Here is a 27,429-nt window from a genome sequence, read left to right as displayed (position 1 = left end):
GTCGATATCACTTCAAAACAAAGAGCATTTAAATTGCTTCAATGAAAAATTATTCTTTTTTATTAATGGGCACACCGTCTAAATCAACCTCTGTGCTTGGAATTAACGGAGGCTTGAACCCTCCGTATTCTATCCTCAAGTTTGTCATTTTGGGTGTTCTGTCTGTCCTTCTGATCCTCTCTGAGTAGTCCTTGTTATTTTCCCATTCATTATTGTAATTCTTCAGCGGTGGTGGACCGTAATATTTAAAATTATCTCTGCTGTTAGTCCTTGAAGGGTTTTTAGAATCGGTGGTAGAATTCAAATAGTTATATGATGAAGCGTATTGATCACTCCAGTGCGTTGAGTGAACGGGTGTTGCGTTTTGGAGATTTTTCAAAAGCTGAGCGTTCGCGAGTTGTATTTGATAATTTCGCTGTGATTCAGCTTGTTGCTGTGTACCGAAATTATCGATGTTACTCTTTAAGTAATTTGGGATGGGCTGCTTATATTGTTCCTGCTGATGTCTTAAATAATTCGCTACGTTTGAAAGAGCTTCTTGAGTGATGCCGTAACTATAAAGTGTTGTTGGTTCGACTTTTTCGAATTGGTAAGGTTCCGGCGGTTTTTGTGTGTTTCTTTCAACAACATAAGGTACTTTGACTTCCACTGGTACATGAACAGAGTATGGAACTTTTCTTTCTACAATTTTTTCAACTGGATATGGGACGCGTTTTTCTACAGGGTACGGTTTATCGATGTACTTTGTAACAACTACTGGCTTTTCAACGATTTTCTCTACAACTGTCTTTACCGGATAGGGTACTTGGACTGGCACTTTTCTTTCAACGATTCGATCAACATGGACAGGATAAGGCACCTTTTTTTCGACTATCCGATCAACTGGATAAGGTCTCGGTACTTCCACTCGGACTGGATGAGGTACAGGTACTTTTATGTGCTTTTCAACCACTTTCGTCACAGTTACTGGTTTTTCGACAATTTTTTCAACGGGATACGGCACCCTTTTCTCCACCGGATACGGAACTGGAACCTTTACTTCATGCCTGACAGGATACGGAACTTTTTTCTCCACGGGATAGGGCACTGGGACCTCTTTTTCTACAATTTTCTCATACGGCACAGGTTTTTCAATTGGAATAGCAACGGGTACTGGAGTTTCAACCGCTACTGGATATAATACTTTTTTTTCAACTGGAACATGGATTCCGACTGGAATCCCAATCGGAGTTGGCACAGGTATATGATGGATTAACTGTTTTTCGACAACTTTCTCAACTGGATACGGAACATGTACTGGACGATCCACATAAACCTTGTGTTCCACTGGATATGGCACTCTGACTTCAACTGGATAGGGTTTTAAAACTTCAACAGGGAAAGGTTTGTCAACATATCTAGTTACTTCTACTGGTTTCTCAACTATTGTCTCATAATGCACTGGCACGGGTACCGGCCGATCTACTGGCACTTGCTTAACAACCTCAACCGGTTCTGGATACGGTACTTTCTTTTCAAAAAAACGGTCTACGTACGTTGTTACCGGTACTTGTTTTTCAATAATGATCGGTTGAATGATTTTATTATCTGTGTTGTAATAATTTGCATATGAATTTCTGTTATCCGAACTCGCTTGTTCTTGAACTTCGGTTGGCTTATTCTCGCTAGATTCTGAAGGTTCTTGAGATTCTTGATTATTGTTTTCATTGTAATCATTTTGTTGACTATTGGTATTTTGGTAGGTATTTTGATTATTTCTTGATGCGTCCAATGAGTCTAAATATTTTTGATACAAAGATTTTACTAGTCCCAATGGATTTTCTTGATTGCTTCTCCCTTCATCTAAATATTCATGATATTCCACCTCATTTATATGAGTAATTTCTACAGGTATTGACTCTTGTATTTCCACAATCGTTTTATCTTGTCGGGGATTTTTAACTTTATTTTCAATGAATTCGCTATCAGAAGTTTCATGATCATCAACAGAGTTAAATATATTAGTGTCATTTGAGTTAAACAATCTTAAAGCAACGGTGATTGGTGCTAAGTACTTTTGACTTATTGGCCGTGGCGTTATATTAACCAAATCTTCGTCGGATTTATTCTCTTCGGAATAAGTATTGTTCTCACCGATATTATTTCTGACATCAATAATTTCGTAGCCATTCTCGATATATGGTACCATTGTTGACATCAAATTGTTCACTATTCGCTGCTTATAACTACCATAATTGGTATCGTCAACAACGATTGGCGAAGCGAACTTATATTCATTAGTTTCCGTTTGAAAATTTTGTTCTCTAACTATTTGTGGTTGGTTTAACTTGCTTTCTTCAATGTTTCCATACTTGGCTGACACTGTTATTCTATTTCTAGGATTTTCTTCAGGGCGGTAGTAGTTAAAGTTTAACGTTCTTGAATTAGTACGACGTTTAGGTTTTATGATATCATCAGAATGACTATTAACTGTTCTTTCGGCTGCGTGATTTATTCTTAAAAGATCTTCATTTGATATCAAATCCTGTGTCGAAGCTACTAACCTCGAAATACCTTCATGTGCTGTATAAGAAATAGGTTTGTCTGTCGTGGGATGGCTTATTTCAGTAGAGTAATAGAACCTTTGACTCCTATCGTTTGAATTTACATTGTAATTGGAATCACGTTGATATGTTGGTCTGTCTCGTACTCCGAAATTACTGTGAACGTTATGTTCCTTATAAGTAGGTACGTGTGCAATTATATCTGATGTCTTTTGTAATTTACTCACATGTGTTTCTTTATTATCATCGTTTGGACAGTTGTGATCTTTAAAGACGCGTACAACTGGTCCGTTTTCTTTAGTTTCTATAATTTCATCATTCGCTTCATCTATCGATTTATTTATTGTATTTTCATTTGAAATTTGAGAATTATCTTTGTTATTTGCTCTGTGATCTATATTTTCATTGTAATAAATTTGTTTAGGTGATGTGTTTGCGGTATAGTAAAAGTTAGGTAAGGATGTGAATTGTAAAAAGTTTTGTGGAGTGTTAGGCGTTATTTGAACAATTTGACCTTGCATAGGGTATTGTTGTTGAAGAAGATATATATCAACGGGAGATTGTAATTGTTGACGGTTATTTCCGTTTAATTGACTTCCATTGTTTGCTGTATTTTGATTTGTATTTGGCACCTGTAACAAAAAAATAAAATATTTAGACGATATGGTTTTATTTTGGTTTTATTATGGTATTGTTTTTGTTTTACTAACAGTATTGCAGATAAAACAAAAAAAAATAGCGTACAACTTTGTAGAAATGCTTGGCTTAAAAACGTTTTACTCAAACGTTTCGTATGAAAACGTTGCACACAAATATGACGGAAATTTTACTTTTATCGTGCCGAGAAAAGTTTTACTTTGAAAAATAAATACCGTTTTATAAATATAAAAAAGTTATCTTTAAAAAATGTTAATCTAATATTCTGTACTTTATACAAAGCAATTTGTTTATTCGCTTATTTTTAAATACTTGCATTAAATATTTCACAAACCTGAGAATTCAGTTCAATAGCTCGCTCTCCCAGTGCAAAGTTGGTGGTATGTACATGTTGCTGGTCACTGGTTGTAACAGCGACAGTCCCGTGGTAGCCGCTGCCATCGGCTACGTAGTGCACTTGTTGTTCTGACTGAAATACATTAAAATTTAATCACAACAAGTACTAAAACTTACAAGATGCTCCCAACTTTCAAGCAGTAATCAGTACTGATAAAGTATATGATAGAAAAAATTGAATCACCCGTAGAGGCTGGATATACGAGTACTTGTAACAAAATTTCATACGGCACGTGTAGGTTTCCTCTATGATTTAGTTTCAAGCTTGTCTCTCTTGAAAGTATCATTATAAATGTTAAATGTTGATATCGAAATATTAAACATAAATAGCCAATGTGAAGCCATTATAAGTGTAAGCCTTAGTAACGTAAAAGTTGCAAGTTGTACACTGACTCTTTGCGTTGCCACACCAAACACAAGATACGCTTAATAAGACTAAAAATAAATTAATTTAATATTGATTGTGTATTTTTATATCTGAGATAATATGTATTACTATGTGTTGCATGTATATGGTTTTTGAACAAAGTCAAGATTGCAAGTGCAATAATAAATCAAATACAAATGTTCAAGTGTTATTTATTTATGTATGTTTAAAAAGAAACCTCTGGTAATCTAACGAAGTAATGCCCGATAGTGCCGGGTCCCGTTTGACTCATCTGCCAGCCCCACTGCGCCCTCGAAACTGGGAGGCTGTTCTGTAAAAACATTCAAATACATATTTTGTTTATCAGTTTAGTATTATTTATATATAGATAACCGTATATTTTACAAACAACCTGGTTGATCTACCGGCTTGCTTACAATTGTATATCCTGAGTTCCTGGATTGTGTCAAAAAAATATTTAAACAACGAACTATGGAATTTGACAGTACTAACGCTTCCGTTCTTCGGAACGCACGTAATGCCGTTGTCCTGCGCCTTTCTCCGATGGCGACGGATTTCCGTCCCATCGGATTATGAGAGTGACGGAATAGAGAGTGCACGTGTGTTTCTGTACACATTTAAACGCTATATCTCCAGCATCCGGCTGAATATCTTAAAGACTCGACCCCTGCTCGGTTAATCTGTCGAAGCCATTTGGGCCAACAGCAACAGGACAGTTCGAAAAAAAAATTCTCCAGCGTATTTCTAATTTAAAATTTTTAAATAATGGACGCGGTGACCGAAGTCGGCCAAGAGGAAATTAATCAAAAATCACTCATAACAATTCAAAGATAATCGTATAAATATAGGCAGTGTATTAATATTATTTATCTTAAAGAGATTATCGGAACGTAAAAAAAATGGAGACAAACTTTCACTATTATAATTTTGTTAATAATTAAAAACAGCTTACTTATTTTACTATCGACATCCAATAGGTAATATTTTTATCTGTAGACTTGTATATTTATAAACAACTAGCCATAAGAGCAGATTTATAATATTTCAATATATACAACATTTTTAGTTTAATTTTCATTGGATTAACGAAATACTTTATAAAGTATTAAATAATATTCTGGATAAAGTATTTAATGGTTATCGCACCCGGATCTAGACAGGGCAGGATCTAGTTTTTCTCAAACACCATTCCCTTAAATCTATTCCGACATACTTGAATGTCTTTCCCTGTGCTTTATTTATTGTGACTGCAAACGATATCATTACAACAAGCAATTCAGTCCTTTAAAACTAAAACGTAAATCTGTTTTTTTTTTTAAATAAGTATGTAACAGTAACAGCCTGTGAATGTCCCACTGCTGGGCTAAGGCCTCCTCTCCCTTTTGAGGAGAAGGTTTGGGACTTATTCCACCACGCTGCTCCAATGCTGGTTGATAGAATACACATGTGGCATAATTTCAATGAAATTATACAAATGCTGGTTTCCTCACGGTATTTTCCTTCACCGTCAAGTTATTATCAATTACCTTAACTTATTATCAATTTACCGACGAACTGGTTCATTTTTCGTCCAGAAAATCGGAATTGCGATTCAAAGGGGAAATGCTACTAGCATTCTTGCCACCATTCCACGCGGTCACGATTTGTACATTAACTATTATATATTTTTATACATTTAAAGCTTTACTAAGCTTGTCAAACTAACGGAAAAGTGTAAATTTAACAAAACCATAAAAAAAAAAATATATGCGGCACGCGTTACGCGTTTCACCTGCGGGAATAGTGGGGGGTATGTGGGGCTCGCTGGTATCCAAGGCGCCGAGTACGCCCCGAACATCGGAATTCCCAGTAAAAAACCAGCGGTACCCTTTCCGTCTTGACGAGGAGCGCCACGGGATCGCTTTCGCATGCTACCGTGACGAACGAAAAAAATACCTACCTAACCTATTAACATTAAGTTCACACACACACACACACAAAGTTATTTACAAACTGAAAACAAATACCTCTGTATATATGAGTATTTTCAAACAATCTACTCAACTAGGTACTTGTTGAAATATGTCAAAACTATAAAAAGTACTAAAAACTATCTATGGTTTATCTCGATATCTTTCATAATAATTAACGCCATGTTTATAAAATCGATTTTGTAATTAATGCATTATTTTAGAACAAATTGATTACCATACAAAAGGTTACAGTGCGTCGACCTTAAAAGATAGACATATATCTACGCGTGCGCTCGATAACTGTCGTATGCCAGTATAAGCTGAACCCTATTTAATATTATTGATCATATAGATCTGAGGTTACATTGGAAGTATCTAAATCTTTGAAACTGTCCATTTTTTAACTTTGTTTTGTTCCTATAAACTTTCAATTATCATCATTTTACAGTCTATCATTTATAGGTAGCTAAAATAAACCGCAGCCAAATCCGCTAAACCGTTTCTAAGATTACCGTGCACATACGCACAGGTAGACAAAAATTCTAACAATCATTGATTTGGGTTCTATTGCGTTGGTAAAGGCCCGCGATAATAGTTTTACTAAAATATCTTCCACGTACAGACAGCGATCACTTACATTTTTATTATACGTATAGAATAGAAGATAAAATCTTGCATAATTTCAATCTATTATACAAGAAGATTGCATAATAGTCATTATATACCAGTTTAGATAAGTTTTCAGACGTATCAGTAAAATTCGATTTAAGGAATTATAATTCAATACCTTAGATTAAATCCTGATTAAAAGGTTAATTTGTCAATTTAATTATTATCAGTCCCTTTTGTTTAGTAATAAGATTTGTACGAATAATATTAAAAAAACTTAAAAAATATTCACAATGCTTTAAAAATACGCTACTCATAAATACTACCATATCGAAATTTTAATACATTTTTTTCTATTAAATTTAGTACAATTTATATATTGAAATGAATAAAGAAATACTAAACTATCGTGGTTTTTTAACTGTTCGTCAACAGTATATGCCAGCATTTGAATATATAATAATCCAATTTACGTATAATATTATATATCTATGTATATAAAAGGCAATGACTTGTCCAACTATCGATGCATAGATTTTTACCGCGTTTTTATTAACTCGCTTTGGGCCATATCTGCGAAGGTAGAAATTTGAAATTGATTTCTAATAACTTCCTGAAGATTTCGAAACTTGAAATTTTAAATAACTCAGGATTGGATGACAATTCTAAAAAATGAACTAGAAAAAAAGGTACGTTTTTTTTACGCGAGTAGGCAAAGCCACGAAATAAACGTCTTGTGCGAATCACCTGTAAGTTAAAGAATTATTACAAAACATAAAAAATTGTATTACGAAATCTTAAATTGACTATTATCTAGTAATGTTTCATTCAGAGATCATTTAAAGTTGAATGTCTGTTACATCACAGCGCAAATATAACACGTGTAATTTTGGAACTAGTTGTGGCCAGTAACTTTATTTTTTATTTCTTACAACATACCTATGTATATTGCATTTTGAACTATTCTCTTTTATTGAATATGTAGGTAGACGAGCAAATAGGCCACCTAATGGTAAGTGGTCAAGACCGCCCATAGATATTGGCATTGAAAGAAATGTTAACCATCGCTTTTATCGCCAATGCGCCACCAACCTTGGGAACTAAGATGTTTATTTATTTATTTGTTTATTTATTTATGTCGTTTGTGCCTGTAATTACACTGGCTCCCTCACCCTTTAAACCGGAACACAAAAATACCAAGCACTGCTGTTTTGCGGTAGAATATCTGATAAATTGCTCAGACGAGCTTGCACATAGCCCTACCACGATCTGCTAACGTCATTTCTATCAATGAAAAGAAAAATTGTGGCGAGTAAATCATTTTGAATTATATATTTTTTTATAATTCATGAGATAGCAACGCATTCTGAGCCTTAGTATTGCATAATTTAATGTTTACAAGTTAAAGATAAGGTAAAATGAACAATTAGTATATAGTATTTATTAAATCCAACTGGATGCGGAGGGCGGAGCACAGGGAGCTTTGGCGCACCTTGGGAGAGGTGTTCAGCAGTGGACAATGATTGGCTGTTGATATATATATATATATATATATATATATATATATATATATATATATATATATATATATATATATATATAATGATATTTATTAATTTGTTATTTTGTAAGTATTATCGGTTATTATATGAGCCGTTAGGGCGCAGTGGGAAGAAAATGGGCCTCTTAACTGGATGTCGCTGGTTAAAATCACTATTGAATAGCTTATTTAATTTATTATATTATATAATACTTAACTATTAATCCTTCATTTAAAAACGTTTTTAAATAACATATTTAAATATTTAAAAAAAAAATCTAAATTGATAAAGTTGATTTTTTTTATATATTTTTTTTTATTTATTAAAGAGTTTTCAGGAATACAAACTGCGTCGACTCAAATTATTACAAAACATTAAAAGTTATAATAATTCATAACAACTCAGCGATAACATAATTGTAGATAATTATTTGTCGGAAGTGATTTTTTGTGAACAATAATTTAAAAAACATATCTTTCAAGTATTTAATATCATATTATCGAATAAATCACATTAAATATATACAGGAAACTCAGCTTATAACAAACGGTCAGTTTCCTAAGCCATAATTTAATAAGAATAATTTCAAACGCTCGGCTCGTAGGAAATAGCGAATGTATCGCATACCACGAAAGTAAAAGTGGTGCGGTGAGAAAAAAAAACGCATCGAAAGTGGACGCCATCACAGCGCCCTTTAGGCTGGGCACACATCACTTTTTATTTATTTTACGATACAGATACAAAAACTTTTAAGAATGAAACATTGATAAAATATATTATATGATATATAGATTCTAATTACATATACAATAACTTGAATGTATTATTAATATTATCACATTATTTAAGCACATATTTGTTCCTTGTTTTTTATCTCCTTTTGTTTTGTAAGTGTAATTAGACATTCTTTATCTTAATTGCCTCTTTTTTTAATAAACTCAAATATATATCTTAATTATTTTTTTTTTAATTGTAATAATTTTGATTTTGCATCAGTCCCTTTTAAGTTTATGTCTTATTGTAAATTTTAATTCAAGTGTTTACAATTATGTTTTTATGGGAAATAATTTTTTTAAACCTTAATCCTTGAATGATACATTTTGCTAGGGTGAATAAAATTTTACTAGTAATCGTATTTTAATCCATTTTTTTCAGCTTCATTAAAAACACATTAACATTTGATTACTAGTTACATATTTTAAAAATATGAAAGTTATCGAAGTATTTACATGCGTGCTTTTTTATCGATATTACAAAATTATTTTGTTTTTGCAAGTCGCAAGTACGGCTATAAATTTCTATGTTCAATCGTGTTCGTTGATCTAAGAGACAGGAAAATTTTTATACATGTACATTATGTTATTATATAAAGTTTGTGTGTTTGTTTGAATGCGCTAACCTCAGATTCCACCAGGAAACCAATTTTAATAACAATTAATGATCATTTTATAGCAAGGATATAGCAAGGAGTAATATTATACGCGTTAGTGAAACCGCGCAAAGCAACTTGTAGTATATAAGAAAGTGACGTCATAGAATATTTTTTGACTCAGAGATAATTCCCCTCATAATTTTTTTTCCAAATATTTCCACCAAAGTGAAAATGTTTTTAAATGTATCAAATAGGTTTCAACGCGTGCCCTTAAGTAATCTCTAATGTAGAATCGCTGTAATAAGTTCACATGACACTTACTTTCGAGATAAGCGATGTATGTACATTACTTAAGTACCTAGCTGAATAATTTTAGAATAATCGACCACTATAAATTGAGACCCAGACACAACACAGGCCGTACAGCCATTAGACCTATGTGGGCTGCGGATTGCTTGGCGGATTGGTAGATTCATATGCCTTATATATAAATTTAGCTTCTCCGCGTGGTTTCACTCGTGTTATTACTCTGCTCATGGGTTTAAGCGTGACTGCAAACGGCATGTCACCTCTCTTATGCCATGTTGCTTCGCTCTGCGTCGTCGTTTGCCCCATTTTTTTTTATACTTTGTTTATAAAAAATAAATAATTGGTTTTTACTGCCACAAGCCTTCACACGGGTGCCACCCACAACCGGGCATAGTTTCAACTCAGTCCGATCAACTACGTTAGAAAGATTACAATACGTGGAAAACAAGCTTTCATTTTTGTATAGACTAGCCAAACCCGGCAGACGTTATCCGTGTGTGTTATCCTATATCAATTGTCAATTGGTTGAACGGTATATGTTGATGTGAACCATCTAGCGGTGAGTTACAATAAAGTAAATAGTATAAAAATCTTTTCCATTCCATAAATTGCCACTGGGTCATTGAGACCCTGGCTGTTTGGGCCAAAATAAAAAGACGCGACGGTCAAAACCGTCGAGGAAGAATAGCCCGGATAAAGGGGGCAACCCTAAGGCCCGTACCCAGACTGGCCTAGGCCAGCCAGGACGTACCAACTCTCTCTCTTTTCCAAGAAGCCCCGAGGTAAGTTCAAAATGATGTTATTCATCGTGACACCAGGACACTCATCGTGGGTTCGTTCGCGACCTCGACGAATTTTTGCTCGAGCGGATAACAGTGGGTACCTTCACGACGTATCACCACTGCTTGCTCGACTACCTGAGGGGTGTCCTTTATCCCGAGAACTCCTAATGTCTTCGCCTGACATCTGCCCCATTGCAGACATCGATGGAAACGACGTTTAATACCACGAATTCTTACGACGACGAAATCATCAAATTTGATGACAACCTGGACCAGGCGTATCAATCGACTGTGACAGCCACTAGTGAAATTATCGACCCTGGCCTTTCAGGCCAGAACAATAGTCACGGCAATTTAGTTTACCGGAGTGGACAAGCCCGGGTAGACTGGCTTTTTTCTAGTCAGGATGAACCGTCACTCCGTGAAAATATATATAAATAATAATATAAAAGCTATTTATTATATTAATATTTTTATTTCTTTATTTTATTTTATTTATTTAAAATTAAAAAAAATTGCGACGTCGATCATGTTATCATTTTTTCATCTTACTATTATATCATTTAATTTATTATTTGATGTATACATTTTTGAAGAAGCGTTTTGGTTCATCGATTACCTTTGGATCTGTGGTTTTGGTAGGTGATTAAGTGATTTATTAAACACTATTAGTAAACAAATATACGTATGAAGGATCACCAAAAGAGTGTTAATGTATTCAAAGTTATATATATTTTAGTTACCATATTATATGTCCATATACATTATTGTAATATATAAATACTATATAATATTTGGTCCCTGTCTATAACCTACGATTTATATCATTAATTACTTATACCGGAATACGATAACAATTACAAAACTATCACGTTGCCAAAATATACGTATTTGCTATAAATTTGCATTTAATCTTATTAATAAAATTAAATTTATGTTTATTGTTTTGCTTTTTTATTATTATGATATAAACATTGTTTAGAGCGAAGTGCCTATAGATATTGCCTTTCAGCATACCTGGCTCAAGATCTAGACCAAAATAAGTTTGAAACATTTTATATTCCGCTCGAAATTATCGTTTGTATTTCGGGCCCATTGTCCCCGAACTTCAAAAGCGGATGTAGATACTAAATATATTAAACATAGACAATTAATCATAGATAATTTACATTCACTTTGACAAATTGATAATACACTTAAATATTCGAGAAATGAAAATATAAATAATATTGATCTGCAAAACAATGGGATGCAGACTGAACTGTTGGATTCCAAGTTTCATTGTTCGTCGACATCTATTATTATATAGCGTTTAATGAAACTCGTTCTATGGTACGACTTTACTTAAGATTTTGAAGTGATACATATTTTTATATTGAAATTCAATCTTCACAGATTAATCATCTGTTGCTTAAGTTAATTGCAAGCATTTAAAATGCCTTGTGGATACAGGATCAATTTTATTTTAAAACATTGCCAAAATTATATGATTGGCTTAAATGCGTTTTGTTCAAATCCTTTAACAACCTGCCTAATTTTACTGAAATTGAGCCACATGTGTATTCCACCAACCTGCATTGCGCAGCGAGGTGAAACAAGCTCCATACCTTCTCCTCAAGGAGAGGAGGCCTTAGCCCAGAAGTGGGACATTCAAAGGCTGGTAGTGTACTGTACTTTAAAATCGGTCGAATATATTTTCAAAGATTTCATATTGATTTAAAAAAAAATTAACAAAAAACATCGATTGGTGAAACGAAAAAATTTAACAGATAATACATATATAGATCTATTCGATGACAACGTAATCTCACTTCCGCGGATTATACCTAAAACACATGCATACATCCATTGTGCTAGCGGAAGTCCCTTTCACTAGCACTACCTGTTACGTAAGATCATAAATCATGTCTGTTTGTTTGCTTTGAAATATACATATAGTCGATCTAGATATTGTATTGAATGAATTGAAATGAAAGTTGAGTGATTGAATGATTGAAGAAAAGAAGTAATTAAGGTTTTATTAAGAAAGTGAAGGATGAACGATGAAACATATTTAGATTATTTTGTCTGTTACACTAGATGATCACCATAACCAAAAATAGGCTACGCGTCTAACATTTCATGTGAATGTGTTCATCCGGTTCAAACCGGAACGCATTTTTTTTAAATTATTAATATTATGAGCCTGTAATACCTGATTATGTCCTAAATAAAGTTTTTTTTTGTTTTCTTCTTTCAATACAAAATATTGATGTCTGGCATTTGTGGTGAGTGGTGATGTATTTATGACTGTATGTAATTATGCATGTATGTGTAATTTGTGTGAAAACATATATAGTTTATATGTCTAGATCGTGTTTGATATAACTTGTCTTTATACCGTCACTAGACCATTTCCTCTGGCTTAATGTTGCATGGAAAAGATCTATCTTTGGAATACAGCCGCTTTTTCTAACATATGCTATTTCGTTCGTTATTGTTTTTAACTTAGTGTGCAATCAAGTGTATTATTATTAATATTATTGTCCACGTAGACGCACTTGCGCAAAGTCCTATCACCAGTAAACTTTTTTTTATGTTTACTTCACTCGCGTAAAATATTCCAAACTTTAAATGAATTGAATTTGAAATGAATGGTTATTATCTAAATTGAACTAAACTTCGCCGAAAACACGTTCCTATTGAAGGCACGTTACGTAAAAATAACATAAAAGTAAAAGTTACAACGATAGTACTTTTATCGTTTAATAAATCTATAATTTTTCCATTATGACTAAAAATACTTTCAAGTTTTATCATTACACTGTAACTTGTATCTGAAGCTTAAAACTCTCAATCCATCTCTTTATATTTCTACTGTTTAATAGTTTTCGAATAAAGTTTTTTTTTTTAAATATGAAATATTGTAAATATACAAACAGCAGCCGATTTCTATGTAATTAGGACTACGACCGTAAAAATTGCGGAAACGGTAACAACTTTTTATTACAGAAGTTCTCATTGCACATATGTATGTAGGTTATGGTGATAAAAAATTGTATAACTTTCTTATCCTTATTTTATTATATTATAAGAATTATAATAATAATAAAAAGGTTTCAGTCTATAAGTGACTTATGACTGTTGACCTTCACAGTTCATGTTCACTGATAAAAATTGTTATAGAGAGATTCAGTAATCCAATATATTTTGTGTCAGTATTAAAATGTTTCACAAAATCTTTTTTTCAAACAACGTAGGTGACGTCATTGTTATTCAACGGTCAGATGATATCCGACCGTTGTCGAGCTGTAAAAAGCTCAAAACTCAACGCAGAAAACGGTCGTGAAACGACAGAAGGTGATATGCGACATTGACCATAATGATTATAACATTTGAACAATATACGAATCAAATTAGTATATCAATTGTTATATGAGTCGGTTATCAACATTTCACAGATAAGAAATGGAGTGAGTTCTTAGAGACGACTGTTGAATTATATAAGATATTTTGTATCTACAAGTCAAAACTTTGTCTAGTTTTTGTTTTATTTTTAATGGCATACAATATTCTTCTTCTTCCGGCTCTTACAATATTAACTGCATTACAGAGTGTCTGACATGCTTTAAATATTTTATGAAGTAAATAGCAGGTGGTACAATATTATTCTAAGACATGTAAGATATGTACTTTATTAATATCAAATCAAATTTGAAACTAAAACGTCCCATAAAATTATTTTTGGGAACTTTAGTATTCTAACGTCAGTATATTATGCTAAGCCTTGATACCTAAAAAAAAGACAGAAAAAAATCAGTAGTGGCAATTAAGGTTTTTTGAATGTATTTTTTATTAAAATTAAAATATGTAGACGGATTGGTAAGTGGACCTGATAGAGCGCATATATACATTGGCATTGTAAGAATTATTAACCACCTCGTACATCGCCAATGCACCACCAACCTTGGGAACGAAAATGACTTTTGCCTGCTACACTGGCTCACTCACCCTTCAAACGGCAACACAATAATACTAATTATTGCTGTTTGGCAGTAGAATATGTGTATGGTGGGTTGTACCTACCCTACTACCTAGACGGGCCCATAACCCATAAAATATAAAACCTCATTTTTTATTTTGCCTTGATAATTCTCCTCCCTAAGTAAACATCTAATACAGGCTCGTATTATTTTGAATTATGTATATTATGAATATCATAAATAAATATTAGTTAATATTTCAAGCACTAATCGCACATTAATGTGCCTTTCACCGGTAGGAAGTTTCCGATATCACGACACGGAATTTAGTACATAAAGTCGTTATATGTAATGTATGTAATATACATGAAGTAAGAATAATTATGAGACAATGCGAGTTAATTTGTTACAAAATACTTATTCCGTTCGAAGAAGCGTCATAACTTATTACGTATTTATGTGTCATTATTGTTTGTATGTACTGTTTTTTAACCAATTCAAGTTTATTATACATGGTGGTAGGGCTTTGTACAAGCCTGCCTGTGTCAATACGACACACTTATCGGATTCGGAGAAACGGGAATACATAGTTTTGTTGTGTTTCGGTGCCATAACATCTTTAATAAAGTATAGCGATCTTTGATCTTTTATATAAGCATTGGTGATGTAAAAAAAATTGTCATTATCACAGCGGCAATGTCTCTGGTGACCACTTACCATCAGGTGGCTTATTTGATCGTCCACCTACATAATTCATAAAAAAAATCGTTGACCTTTTATCCTTTAAATATTTAATGAGATTATTTTATTTGTTACTTTAATTAAGAACGTAAATAAATTGTCGATAGGCCGTAAATATTTTACTACTAAGCTTCTACACGTTGGCAAATAATCATGCCGGATACCCAGGTGTTCAGAATTAATCTTTTACTCTATTTTTTTGGGGGAGGCTTTCGTCCAGCAGTGGACGGCAAAAGGCTGAAAAAAAAACTAGTTTTTGTCTTATTATTTATCTGCGTTCGATTCGACCAAAACAAATTAATTCTTAGCATTGTTTTATATCAACAATTAATAAGGTACTTTTATCTCCTAGTCATTGACAAATTTGACATATATACCAAATTTCAACAGAATCTTGTGATGTTTAGGTGATTGAGTAAGTCCAAACACTTAGACAATCGCGCACATACAATACTTGTATGATGTTGTATTAAAACTTTCCTGCGAGGTCGCCTATCATAAATTTCCATCATAAAGATCCATTCGTCAAAATCAATAACTAAAATTATTATGCATGCTTAGTAACGATAAGACCAAAATGTCAAATTGTGAGTAAAACATTGGTACGTTAGACAAACAGTTATTATGTAAATCTATATTCTTTATATATATAATGATGATGATGATGTCCTCCATCCGATTTCGGCCACGGCGGCCAATCTCAAGAGAGATTAATCAACTGCGTAGGAGATATTATAGAGCACAAGTGTGTGAGCAAACTCAGGTGCACTCTCTATTCCCTAACTCTTATAATGCAAGTTCAAACGCAGTACCATCGGCTTAACGTGCTTTCCGAGGCACGGAGTGTATACACTTACATCTTCCAAACTACGGGTTGCTTCTGAAATTCTTTAACACATAAACCCAACAACTCTTTATGGGCTCGACTTAGGGTTTGACCCTAGGACATCGGCTTTATATCTAGCCACTAAACCAACGAGGTATTCAGCATACATATATTATATAGATATATTTATTTTAAACTATGTAGATATTTGTTATGCGATCGGAAGCGGTTACAAGACAATGTGCCGTAAGTAAGCTCATGTCAATTTAAGAGAAAGTCGTACTGACATTTACATATATATAGCAATTTGTACGCCGTCTGTTCATTCATTAGAAACAGGGTATTATAATTACACTAACGAATGTGTTAAATTGATAAGAACAGGTTTCACGTCGACTTCAGATGTGTTAGCGTATAGTGTTAGAATATTTCTTTGCTAAAGGCATACAATTATTTGAGGTAGATATAAGTGTCCTCTAGCAATTTATGATATTTGTAAACAGACACAAAATTAGCCGAAAAAATTCGCCTATTTTCATTTGTCGATTATTTTCAGGCCAGATATTTTCGACCGATAATATTTCTTTGAATAAGTATCAATAAAAAGGGCCATGATGCTCCAGTAGCTTGAAGACGTGAAAATAAAAATTTAGGGACTCAAATTTTTATTTTCACTAATAATGTTGCGCCTGAAACGGTTTTACTAAAACGTTTTATATTCTTATGCAGCAGCCATACAAGTTTGCGGCTATAGTCTTATGACTAGAACACATATATACTAATATTTTTTATAAACTTAGATTTATTCTTATTTAATAAAATTAGTAAAGTAATATTCTGTTGGATATCCCACCGCCGGGTTAAGGCCTCATTTCCTTTTGGAGATTAATATTATATTAAATATTATTCGTACGTTTTGACAGATTGTTTTTTTTTTATTATGTCAACCCAAGATTTGAGCACAAGACCTCGGGTTCAGAGGCTTTATACACTTTAGTCTAATGTCAGACTAGGCAGTCGAAATTGTTAAAACGCAGTCGTACATAATCATAAATTAATAATGCAGCTTATTCCACCCACAAGAGGAGCAAAGACAAATAAACAGCATTGAAATTTATTTGATGCGATATCATTATACAAGATTATGAATAATCTATGGTAACTCTCATAATCGTTATGGATTTAGAAAAAAATGTCGTTTTGAATAATAGTGAAGTCGTTATTTGAACTTTGGAAATAAAATTAAACTGAAATATTATAAATTAAGAAATATTAATCAATAACTGTTTGTAGTGCATACTATACACAGCTATTAGTAAATCGCATGGACTACGTAAATATAAGTTTTGTTTATCTTTACTCCTCCTTAAATTGGAACAGGCTATAGATGCTTATCATACATGTACAAGGCACTTGATGTATAAAACGTATATAAAACGACAAAATTGAATGTCTTACCGCATTATTATCTTGCGACAAAGCATTTCCCCATATACTGCACGCTAGTAAGACCGGAACCCACTGTAATTAAGAAAAAAGTTTTGATATTATTGTGCCATTTTTTTTCGTTTTAAACACATTGCGTAGGAGCAAAGGCTTTAAGATTTCGGTTCCACTTATCATTATTAAAATCTCAATAATAATACGAATTATTGAATTCATATTGCTTGTTATAAATAATTTAAAAAATATATAATCATGGAACTACCCTTAACTATATTGTATTAGAAAACATTACAATCGATTCACAGTAATTGGCGAGAATATCGAATAATATTAATTAACAAAATGAAAAAGTGAGAAATAGATTTCTAGAATTACAAGAACAAACGTATTAATTTATTACAATACCTGTTTTTGTTTGGTATCTGTTCATTGTATTTTTCAATGTCATACCATTATTTTTAGATAAAATTAATTAAAAGAAAAAAAACAATTTATTACAATTTTTTTTAATTGAGATATTTATACAAAGTTTTAAGCTAATTTGTATAATGAATCATGACTGCTTTGATTGGTAACAAGAATGCTAAAAGCTAATGTTAAATGGCAATATTTTCATCATTTCATTTATCCTCTGAACTATAAATGAACTAGCCCGCCTCCCACCATACATATTAGGATAACTTTTGCCCATATTTTATAGGATAGAATATATTTCATTCGACTTACCATTGCTTAAAGCCAGGATAATAAATACTGATACTGCTATTTCTCAATTGTAGGCAGACCTACAAAATACAAAATATTAAATACATATCAGTATACAAAAGATTTAAAATGTCACAGTAAGTATTACATATTAAAAAATATTGCTTTTTTTGTCAGCCAAAAGGATTAAACTTAAGAGTAAAAAGTTTGAAGTAATGGTATAAGATTATTTGGCGGTAAAATAATTCAGTTAAGTGGTCCTTTGTTATCGTAATGTTTGTGTATTTGGCTCTTTGTTAAGATATTATATATTCTAATAAAATGTTTGTATATTTTTAAATAAATATTGTACGAAACAGGTAAGCGGACTGGCAAATGGGCCACCGGATGGTGAGTAGTCACCACCGCGCATAAATGGCGATGTACCAAATATTAATCATTCCGTAAATCGCCAATGCGCCACCAACCTTAGAAAGTAAGACGTTAATACGTCCCTTGTACTTGTAGTTACACTGGCTCACTCACTCTTTAAATCAGAACCCAACAATTCCAAATATTTTGCGGTAGAACGGTACTGCGGCGGTAAACCCTCCTGGGTGGTACAAGTAAATTAAAAATATATTTATCTACGAAAAATATAACCTACAACATGCGAAGCGAGCTGACATGTGCTATAAAATTATTGCACATTTTAATTGATATTATGCAATTAAAGGTATATAAGATACCAGAATCATGTATAAGGAAGAATTATGGTTTATATGACATATGTTACATAATAGCCCTGCGGTTTAAGTACATTAAGCAACTCTCTCTTTACCACTTCAATTTATTGCGAACGGCGCACGTGGGAACTTAATTTGTAGTAAGGTAGATCGTTACTGTCAATTTTGATTTTATAATTTACACAAGCCGTAATGTCTCCGCAGTTATGGCCTAGATGTGAAAGTTGCAGGTTCAATCCGGAGTGTAACACAAGCTTTTTTATTATTATCACAATTACGGCGTTAATTATAAACGTTGCTAACCGGGCGATTAGATAAACAATGTTTTGTCTTCTTCTTTCGAATGTCAAATTAATAATGACAGCAAGAGAGAAAATAATTTTTAACTAAACAACCGCAAAGCAACGTTTTTAAATAAGACAATCTCATAGACAATTATTAGGGTTAACTCGTTAGACATACATTATTCCTGACAGTTTTATGCTTGACTGGATGGAAAATAGAAATATTAGTAATAGTGTTTATATTATTTAAAAAAAATTTTACAAAATATCTGTGAATTAATGCTGCACTTTACTTCACTTAGTATGTTTGTTGTTATCGCAAATATTTTGCGAAAAGATCAAACTTGCTAATAACTAAAAATGACAAAATATCGCAAGAACAGTGCATTGCAACTGATCGTGAGACAACCAATGTATCTCTATATATTATGTGTTAATCGGTCTAAGATGTATCAACGAAATATACATATTTCAACAAATTTTAGATGGAAAAAATTGTTATTCCTATATTAGCTACTGCACGCGGCTTATCTAAGGGATATATTTCTTATTAAAATGAAATAGTAGATCCTGAAATAAGCGTCTTGAAACAAACAACCTTTATAGTATTTATATAAAATAAAAAGTTAAGTAATAGCCTATCAATATCTCAATGGGCTAACCTTTTTTTGAGGAGAAGGCTTGAAGCTTACCACGCTGCCCCAATGTAGGTTACTCAAAACACCAATTAAACTCCTGAATATTCAGCGTAGCTTGTCCGACTTGAACTTGGAATCATCGCTTCAGATTCACATCTACTAACCGCTAAGCCATCACGGCTCAAATGTATATTACTAAAGGTCTTATGAAAGGAGTGGTCGACATCCTGATAATGACTGATTCGAATCGATGACAGTGAAAACGAAGTCATCAAGTTACAGACCAACGAAGTAGAAATTAATTTCTAGGTAAGAAAAACTTTGCCCCAGATTTCGTGGTATTGAAATCGAATACTGGAAAATTGGTGTTAGATTTCAACTGGAAACTCTAGCTAAGCTACTATGGAACAATATGTATTGAAAACTTATTTGATATGGATGGATATCAGAGAACAAAATGCATCAGTAATACTCTTGGTAAGTTACTTGGTAGTAGAACTTTATGTAAATACGACTAGGACCTGCGACTCATCACATTCTACTGCCAAACAGCAATACTTATTATTGTTGCATGATAGTTACAAGTAACTACAGGCTCAAGGGATAGGAACCTTAGTTCCAAAGTTGGTGACGCAGTGACGATGCATGAAATTGTTTATATTTCTTAAGTATTCTTATTATGTGTATATATTATATTTCTTAAGTATTCTTATTTCTTAGTAGTTTCAAAGTTTAGTTGGTCACTTAACACCAGTTTGCCCAATTGTCAGTCTGCATTGTAATTTTCATGTTCTAAGAGAGAAACTACTTTGAATACGTTGAAAGTAAAACTTCAAGGCTTTGAGTGTAATGTATCTTATCTTTACCAATTTTTTTTTTAACTTTCGACTAAAGGATGACGTAAAAAGGTTTTACTGTCAGAGAGTAAGCAGATGTATATTGCTCATAAATTAATAGTCCTCCAGACCGATTTCGGCCACGGCGGCCAATCTCAAGAGAGATTAGCCAACTGCGCAGGACATAATATAAATACACAAGTGTGTGCGCAAAACTCACTAACTCTCATAATCCATGGGACGGTAATCCGACACGACCAGAAAAAGTATAGGCGCAAGACCAGCGGCTTTTACGTGCTTTCCGAAGCACGGGAGTATTCATCAACTTCCAGACTCCGAATCCTACACGACACGACTGGAGAGATCAGTGTTATATTCTCATAAGCGAAGCACGTAACCCTTACGTGCTTTCCGAGACATGAGAATATAACACTACTAATGTTAAAACCCGCGCTGGTTACTGAGCATTCCTTAACATTCCGAATTAAATTGTTTGTTTCTCTTGTCATGATGTTGGAGCATTTTTAGTCCTAATAATCAAAAGTTTGCTTTTGCTCCGCTGTCTCCTGGTTTATTGGTAAATAACTACATCTAACTACTATAAGTAAAAGTGCAATATGTTTGAGTTTTATACACGTATTAATTGTTATTGTCATTTTTGTTGTTAGTTCTAAAAATAAATAAATAGGATACAATATAATGAAATAACAATGTTTAATTCTAAACTACAATTCGCAACAGTCCTCTTTAATCAGACAAACATTTTCCTCATATATTAATCATGTCGAATGTGATTGCGGATGACGCAATGCGTTATAAAACGATTCCTCACTGGAATGTTTATTTCAAGTTTACATAATAGTTCTATCATGGCTGCAATCACTAATCGCATTTACCATAAGTGTGGTTTTGGTTATATAAAACAGGTCTATACCACCCATCACGAGATCTCTTTAACTATCCGCCCGATTCACTAATAATGGATTATACGCAAATCCTTTCCAAAATACATTTTTCTTACCACTCGTGGGAGACCGTGATCGATCAGCTAGCATAAATATATATCTATACTTATATATAAATATACAAAGGCCGTAAAAGAGCAGATGATATAAGACTATCAACAAATGTGGAAGATATAATGAAGAAAGTAAAGCAATTTTAATGCCCATGGACCGGATATATGACGAGAGATGGAATTAACAAACATTAATACAGAATGGCAGCTACGTGACTGTAAATGAAGAAGAGGAAGACAAGTTAAGATCAGATGCCTGATGCATGTTAGAGGTGCAGTCTGGTCAAGAAAGCAAAAGATAAGATATGACAGAAGTAGCTGAAAGACGCTTACGTGTCCCAGCACACGCGATCATAGGAAACCATACGTAATATATAATAAGTTAGATATAGTTTGTATAAATATATATTAGGCCTTATTATCAGCAATAAAAGCTTATATACACAAAGACAAAAAAGTTCAGTACCTTTTACTCCGCCGTATGTCAACCGATTTTCTTTTTTTTTTTTCGTTTTATATATTATGTATCGTTTATTATTATTTAACTTTATTAATAAAAAAAAACTATTTCAATTTCGACTATTGAATAAACATACAGTCAGAAATGTTCGTCGCTAAATTATTTCGTCGTCAATAAAAAAATATTATAACGAATATAACTTAATGATTGGCTCAGTGGACAGAATATATTAAATAAAAGAAGATCGCGAGCACTACAGAATCATTATGTGCTTAGGTATAATTAATTTGTGTTTACTTTATCGTGTCAGATGAAACTTCTTTGATAAAATTCTTCCAAATGTGTTGTTTGCAGTTGTGGAATTAACTAATAAAAAAAAATTACTGGCTGTATGAAAAAAAAATCTTATTTGGCCTTATAAGGATAAGGACATTGGGACAGCACCATCAGCACCAATTTAATATAACCACTAAGCCAACAACGTAGTTAAATAATACTGCAATATATATAAATAGTATATTATATTACACAATTTGAAAGCATAAATATTATTAAGCGCGTCCATAGATTCGTCGCTATTGAATATGTCAAGCAAATTATAAATTCGCAACAAAAATTTTAAGTAAATTAAATACAAAAACGGGAGAAATTTAATAAAAAAAAAAATTATTTTACGCTAAAACATGTCTTACATTAACGGTATTACTGTTTGACACTTTCTTAACACCTCTTTAATTTCACAATTGAATGAAGTTTAAACAATTATTGAGTATTTTATCATTAAGTTTTTAAGTTGAATAATATTTATGTGATATACCTATTATATACGAAACACGAGAAACTAAGTATATCTTTAAAAAAGTAACGGCCTGTGAATGTCCCACTGCTGGGCTAAGGCTTTTTCTCCATTTTTGAGGAGAATATTTGGAGCTTATTCCACCACACTGCTGGTGGAATACACATGTGGCATAATTTCAGTGAAATTCGACACATGAAGGTTTCCTCACGAAGCTTTCGTTCACCGTCAAGCACGAGATGAATTATAAACACAAATTAAGCACATGAAAATTCAGTGGTGCTTGCCCGGGTTTGAACCCACGATCATCGGTTAAGATTCACGCGTTCTAACCACTAGGCCACCTCGGCTCTGAGTATAGCTTAATATTTATAAAATTGAGATAAGTACATTAGACAGACAGCTTCAATTTGGAATTAAGGGTTTCGTCAACATTTTGAAAATATTCTATAAACGGAAATCATATACGTGGTAATTTAATTACATAATTAATAATCAGGCATCCTATATATTCTAGAAATATATGAGAAGTACAACTAGGTACATAAGAAATATTTACATGTACTATAAAAAGCAAAAATACTGAACATAAACTGTTGTTTAATATTTAACAGATCTATTCTATAATTATTATCTCGCCTTAGCGGAGGGGGGCACTGCTGTGCCCCCAGATTTTTCACGGATTACTTTAAAATTTATATATCTTATTTCATTTACAGCATTAAATATAATAAAAATGCAATGTAAAAATATATCTAACGCTATTAAATTTGGATTTAATTATATATTCTCATCTTTAATTAATTTATATTATTAAAAAAATTTCTTTTTTTTTGTTCTTGTTGCTAATAAATGTAAATGAAGGGGACATTTCTAGGCATAATCGATTTCTATTCCTATATTTACAAAGTATGTAAATAAGTTTTTGTACGTAACATTAAACAAAATTGTGGATTTATTTTATTAATAATAAGAATTAATAAAAGACAGGGAAATATATAATTATGTCTAAATAGTATAATAAAATGAAATAACTCATAAAATCATATCATATAAAGGTAATAAAACTAATAATTAAGAACGAAATCGTGCAAAAATATTAGTTAAATAAACGGCTAGTTATTTTGTATCTCGTTCGTAATTAACTATCATTACTTGGCTTAAGTACTTAGCGGATAACTATGAAGCGAATAATGGCGTTAAGTTAATACGTAATAATTATCAATGTACAGTAACGATACTTGAGTTGCATAAGTTATGTAGATTTTTTTTTTTTTAATTTGTTACGCAAGTGAATGATGCTTGCAGTCTTATATTACTGCAAAAAAACGATTCGAAAAATTAATTACAATGAACTATGTCGTTCAAAAAAATGTAATCGGTAACCGCGGTAATGTTGAAAAAAATTATGTGTACTACATATATAGTAGAAAGAAAAACGAATACGATATGAATATTTTGGGTACTTTTAGGTTTCATATTATTTTATTCATTCTACTGATATATACTTGCGAAATAAAAAAATATATACATATGGTATATTTTAATTTAGGCCAGCGAAGCAAACTGGTAACAGCGATTTTAAAATATGACTTAATATAATATTTGATATAATATTACTAATTACTATAAATATTTTTGAATGATTCCAAAAATATTTTTATTCGAAATACAGTATTTTTGTTAGTGTAGAAAACTTTTTTTCGCCATACATATTTTTAGTTTTGTAAAGGCAAAAAAAGTCTATTCAAGTGGATTTGTACAAATACTTAAGAATCGTAAAATTATTAATGTAATATTCAGTTGAGAAAGTTCTAAGCTACTATGAAATGCCGTATGAAAAACCTTAATTTGAAGTTTATTTTCAGTTAGCATTGCTCATAATGACATCGATGAAAGCATCAAAATATAATTATGTATCACGCGATGGCCGAGGAAGTGACGAGTGTAATGCGGCGTGACGCTATTAATTCAACAGTTCCGGAGATACGGTGATATTACTGAGGTTTTTGGATCAATTGCTCTAACCGACATGCGGACCGGTAGCTTAATAATGCACACGTAATATTATGTTTTGCTAACAGTTCAGTATCATTTTACTTCTATTATCAAGAAAAAAAATTAAAATAATAACAGAAGAAAAAATTTGAAACATACAAATTGCCATACCTATACTACACCTATGCTTTCCTTTATTAACTTTCAATAATAATTACTTTCGCTTTTTTTTTTATTATTTTTGTCATATTCGCTTTTTTATTATTTATATATATTATTGTTACAATCATTCAATTGCTCTATTTGTCTAATTTAAACAAACTTATATTTTTATAATAAATAATAAAAACCGTCTATACACACAATTTTTTTTAATACTTTAAATTATTTTCTTATATTTGACTTACGTACACATTTTACAATAAGTAAACATATAATAAATTGTAATAAATTTTTTATTTTAATTATAATGTTTATGTATTTAATAAACTTTTTTTATTATTTGCTTTAACTTATTTGACTTTGTTGCAGCAATTTTTTATTAGTTTTTTTTTTTTATTTAAAATTGCAAACTAACAGTAAATTAAAAAATATATACTTACTATGATACCAAATATAACACAAACAATTACAACACACTTAGATTTCTTGAAATTATTATAGAACGCACCTTTTTTGTTTTTTAAAAATACGCGCCAAATATCTACAGATTATATTACAATCTGTTGTAAGATTACAGCCATGTCAAGCGACGTTAGCGCGCGAACTGTAACAGCGACAGGTAACATTAAGTTCCCTTTCCTACAAATAGCGGAGAGAGCTTTCGGTATCAAATATCTAGATTCTAACACTCGAAACCTTTCTTGGGATTCCGTAAAGGTTGAAATACGGAATATATAATATAATACTTTTTTATCATTTTGATAAGACCATATTTATATATATTATTGTTTGTTTGTCACACATTTAACATAAGTACATATAATACATTTTTATACAAATTATTGTTTTGTTAATTTTAATTCAAGTTTAAATATATTACATACACAATATTTAAAAATATATAATTCATATAAACAAGAGTATTTCTTTTTAATGCCCAACGTAAAAAAAAATAGATATAAAGAGTGAAACTCGATAATATTTTCATTGAAGATTAATATTTTTAAGGAACCGTGTCAGCAATAATTTGCTTATAAAATGTAGGTTATGTATAAATACTAACTTTAACTTAATGCATATTACAAGTTCTAGATTAAATTGATTAGAAAATCGCTTTATCCGGTTGAGAATTGAAAATTTCCATTTGATAAAATTTCTAAACCCTTAAAGTGTATTGGCCGTGTCCTACTTTATATAACATCAGTTCAATATACAATTTAAACTATCAATTAACATTACATAAACTTTCGGCATTCTAAGATCGCGAGGATTGATGGTGATTTTCTTTCACATGAAACCTTCATGTGACGGAAGAAAATCTACCACATGTATCCACCAATCTGCATTAGAGAAGCGTGCTGGTAAACTCCAAACCTTCTCCTCAAAATGTTATTTTTTATATTTACCTGATTTGTACGCCCACTTCAGAGCAAAAACAAATATTATTATTATTTTTGGTAGTTCAGTGAGTTAGAACACGTAAATACCTTAACTGAGGATCGCGGTTCCAAATCCAGACAAGTTATGTAATTTAACATACGTACCAATAATTCAGCGGTGAAAGAAAACCCTGCCACATATGTATCTCGCAAGCTGCATTCGAGCAGCAGCCGTCTCGAGAGAACAGGTCTTAACCCAACTATATCTTACCTTAAGAATAAATCCATTGTTTTTTTTAAATAATTAACTCCATACATGTGGTCTAGTCATTAGACTGTTGCGACTATCTTGTATGATTGTGGCTTAAAAGTATAATTTAGGCGAATTTAGGCTTTACGTTTTTACTTTTTAATATATTTATATCAAAACTCTTACTCGAACTAAACAGCTTCAGTATGAGTTGGAATTATTCATATTAGTCTTATTAAAATCTAGCCAGGAACTACCGTGATATAAACTGGATATTATAAATGCGAAAGTATTTGCGTTTCAATGTCCATTCAATCGGTACGTAGGTAGGTAGGTAGAGCCTGTAACAGTTAGTTTATGTTTGAAGAAAATAATTTCGTCCGGACCGATTTCGGCCACGGCGGCCAATCTCGCGAGATATTAGCCAACAGCGCAGGACATATAATAGTGCACGAGTGTGTGCGCAAACACAGGTGCACTCTCTATCCCCTAGCTCTCATAAACCGATGGGACGGCAATCCGACACGACCGGAAAGTGTTCAGGAGGAGGACCAACGGCTTTACGTACTTTTCGAGGCACGGGAGTGTATACACTTCCAACTTACAGACCCCGGGCTGCTACTGAGAATTTTCTGACAGAAAAACCCAATAACT

The 27,429-nt window shown here is 32.2% G+C and overlaps 1 protein-coding gene across 1 annotated transcript; it reads right to left on the bottom strand.

Annotated features, from left to right (window-relative positions):
- Positions 1 to 49: 49 nt before the first annotated feature.
- On the bottom strand, positions 50 to 25,638 carry LOC126778380 (uncharacterized). The gene is made up of 6 exons (XM_050501870.1): positions 25,587 to 25,638; positions 18,251 to 18,309; positions 17,537 to 17,599; positions 4,202 to 4,294; positions 3,535 to 3,669; positions 50 to 3,175 (listed from the first exon to the last, which is right to left on the bottom strand). Exons 2-6 carry the CDS (start codon positions 18,251 to 18,253, stop codon positions 50 to 52), a joined length of 3,420 nt encoding a protein of 1,139 aa, XP_050357827.1. The 5' UTR covers positions 18,254 to 18,309; positions 25,587 to 25,638.
- Between the last annotated feature and the right edge of the window lie 1,791 nt (positions 25,639 to 27,429).

Source organism: Nymphalis io, chromosome 26 (genome assembly GCF_905147045.1).
Source record: "Nymphalis io chromosome 26, ilAglIoxx1.1, whole genome shotgun sequence".
NCBI classification, from domain to species: Eukaryota; Metazoa; Arthropoda; class Insecta; order Lepidoptera; family Nymphalidae; genus Nymphalis; species Nymphalis io.
Note: the sequence above shows the minus strand (reverse complement) of the source record. Positions and strands in the feature narration are given on the sequence as shown.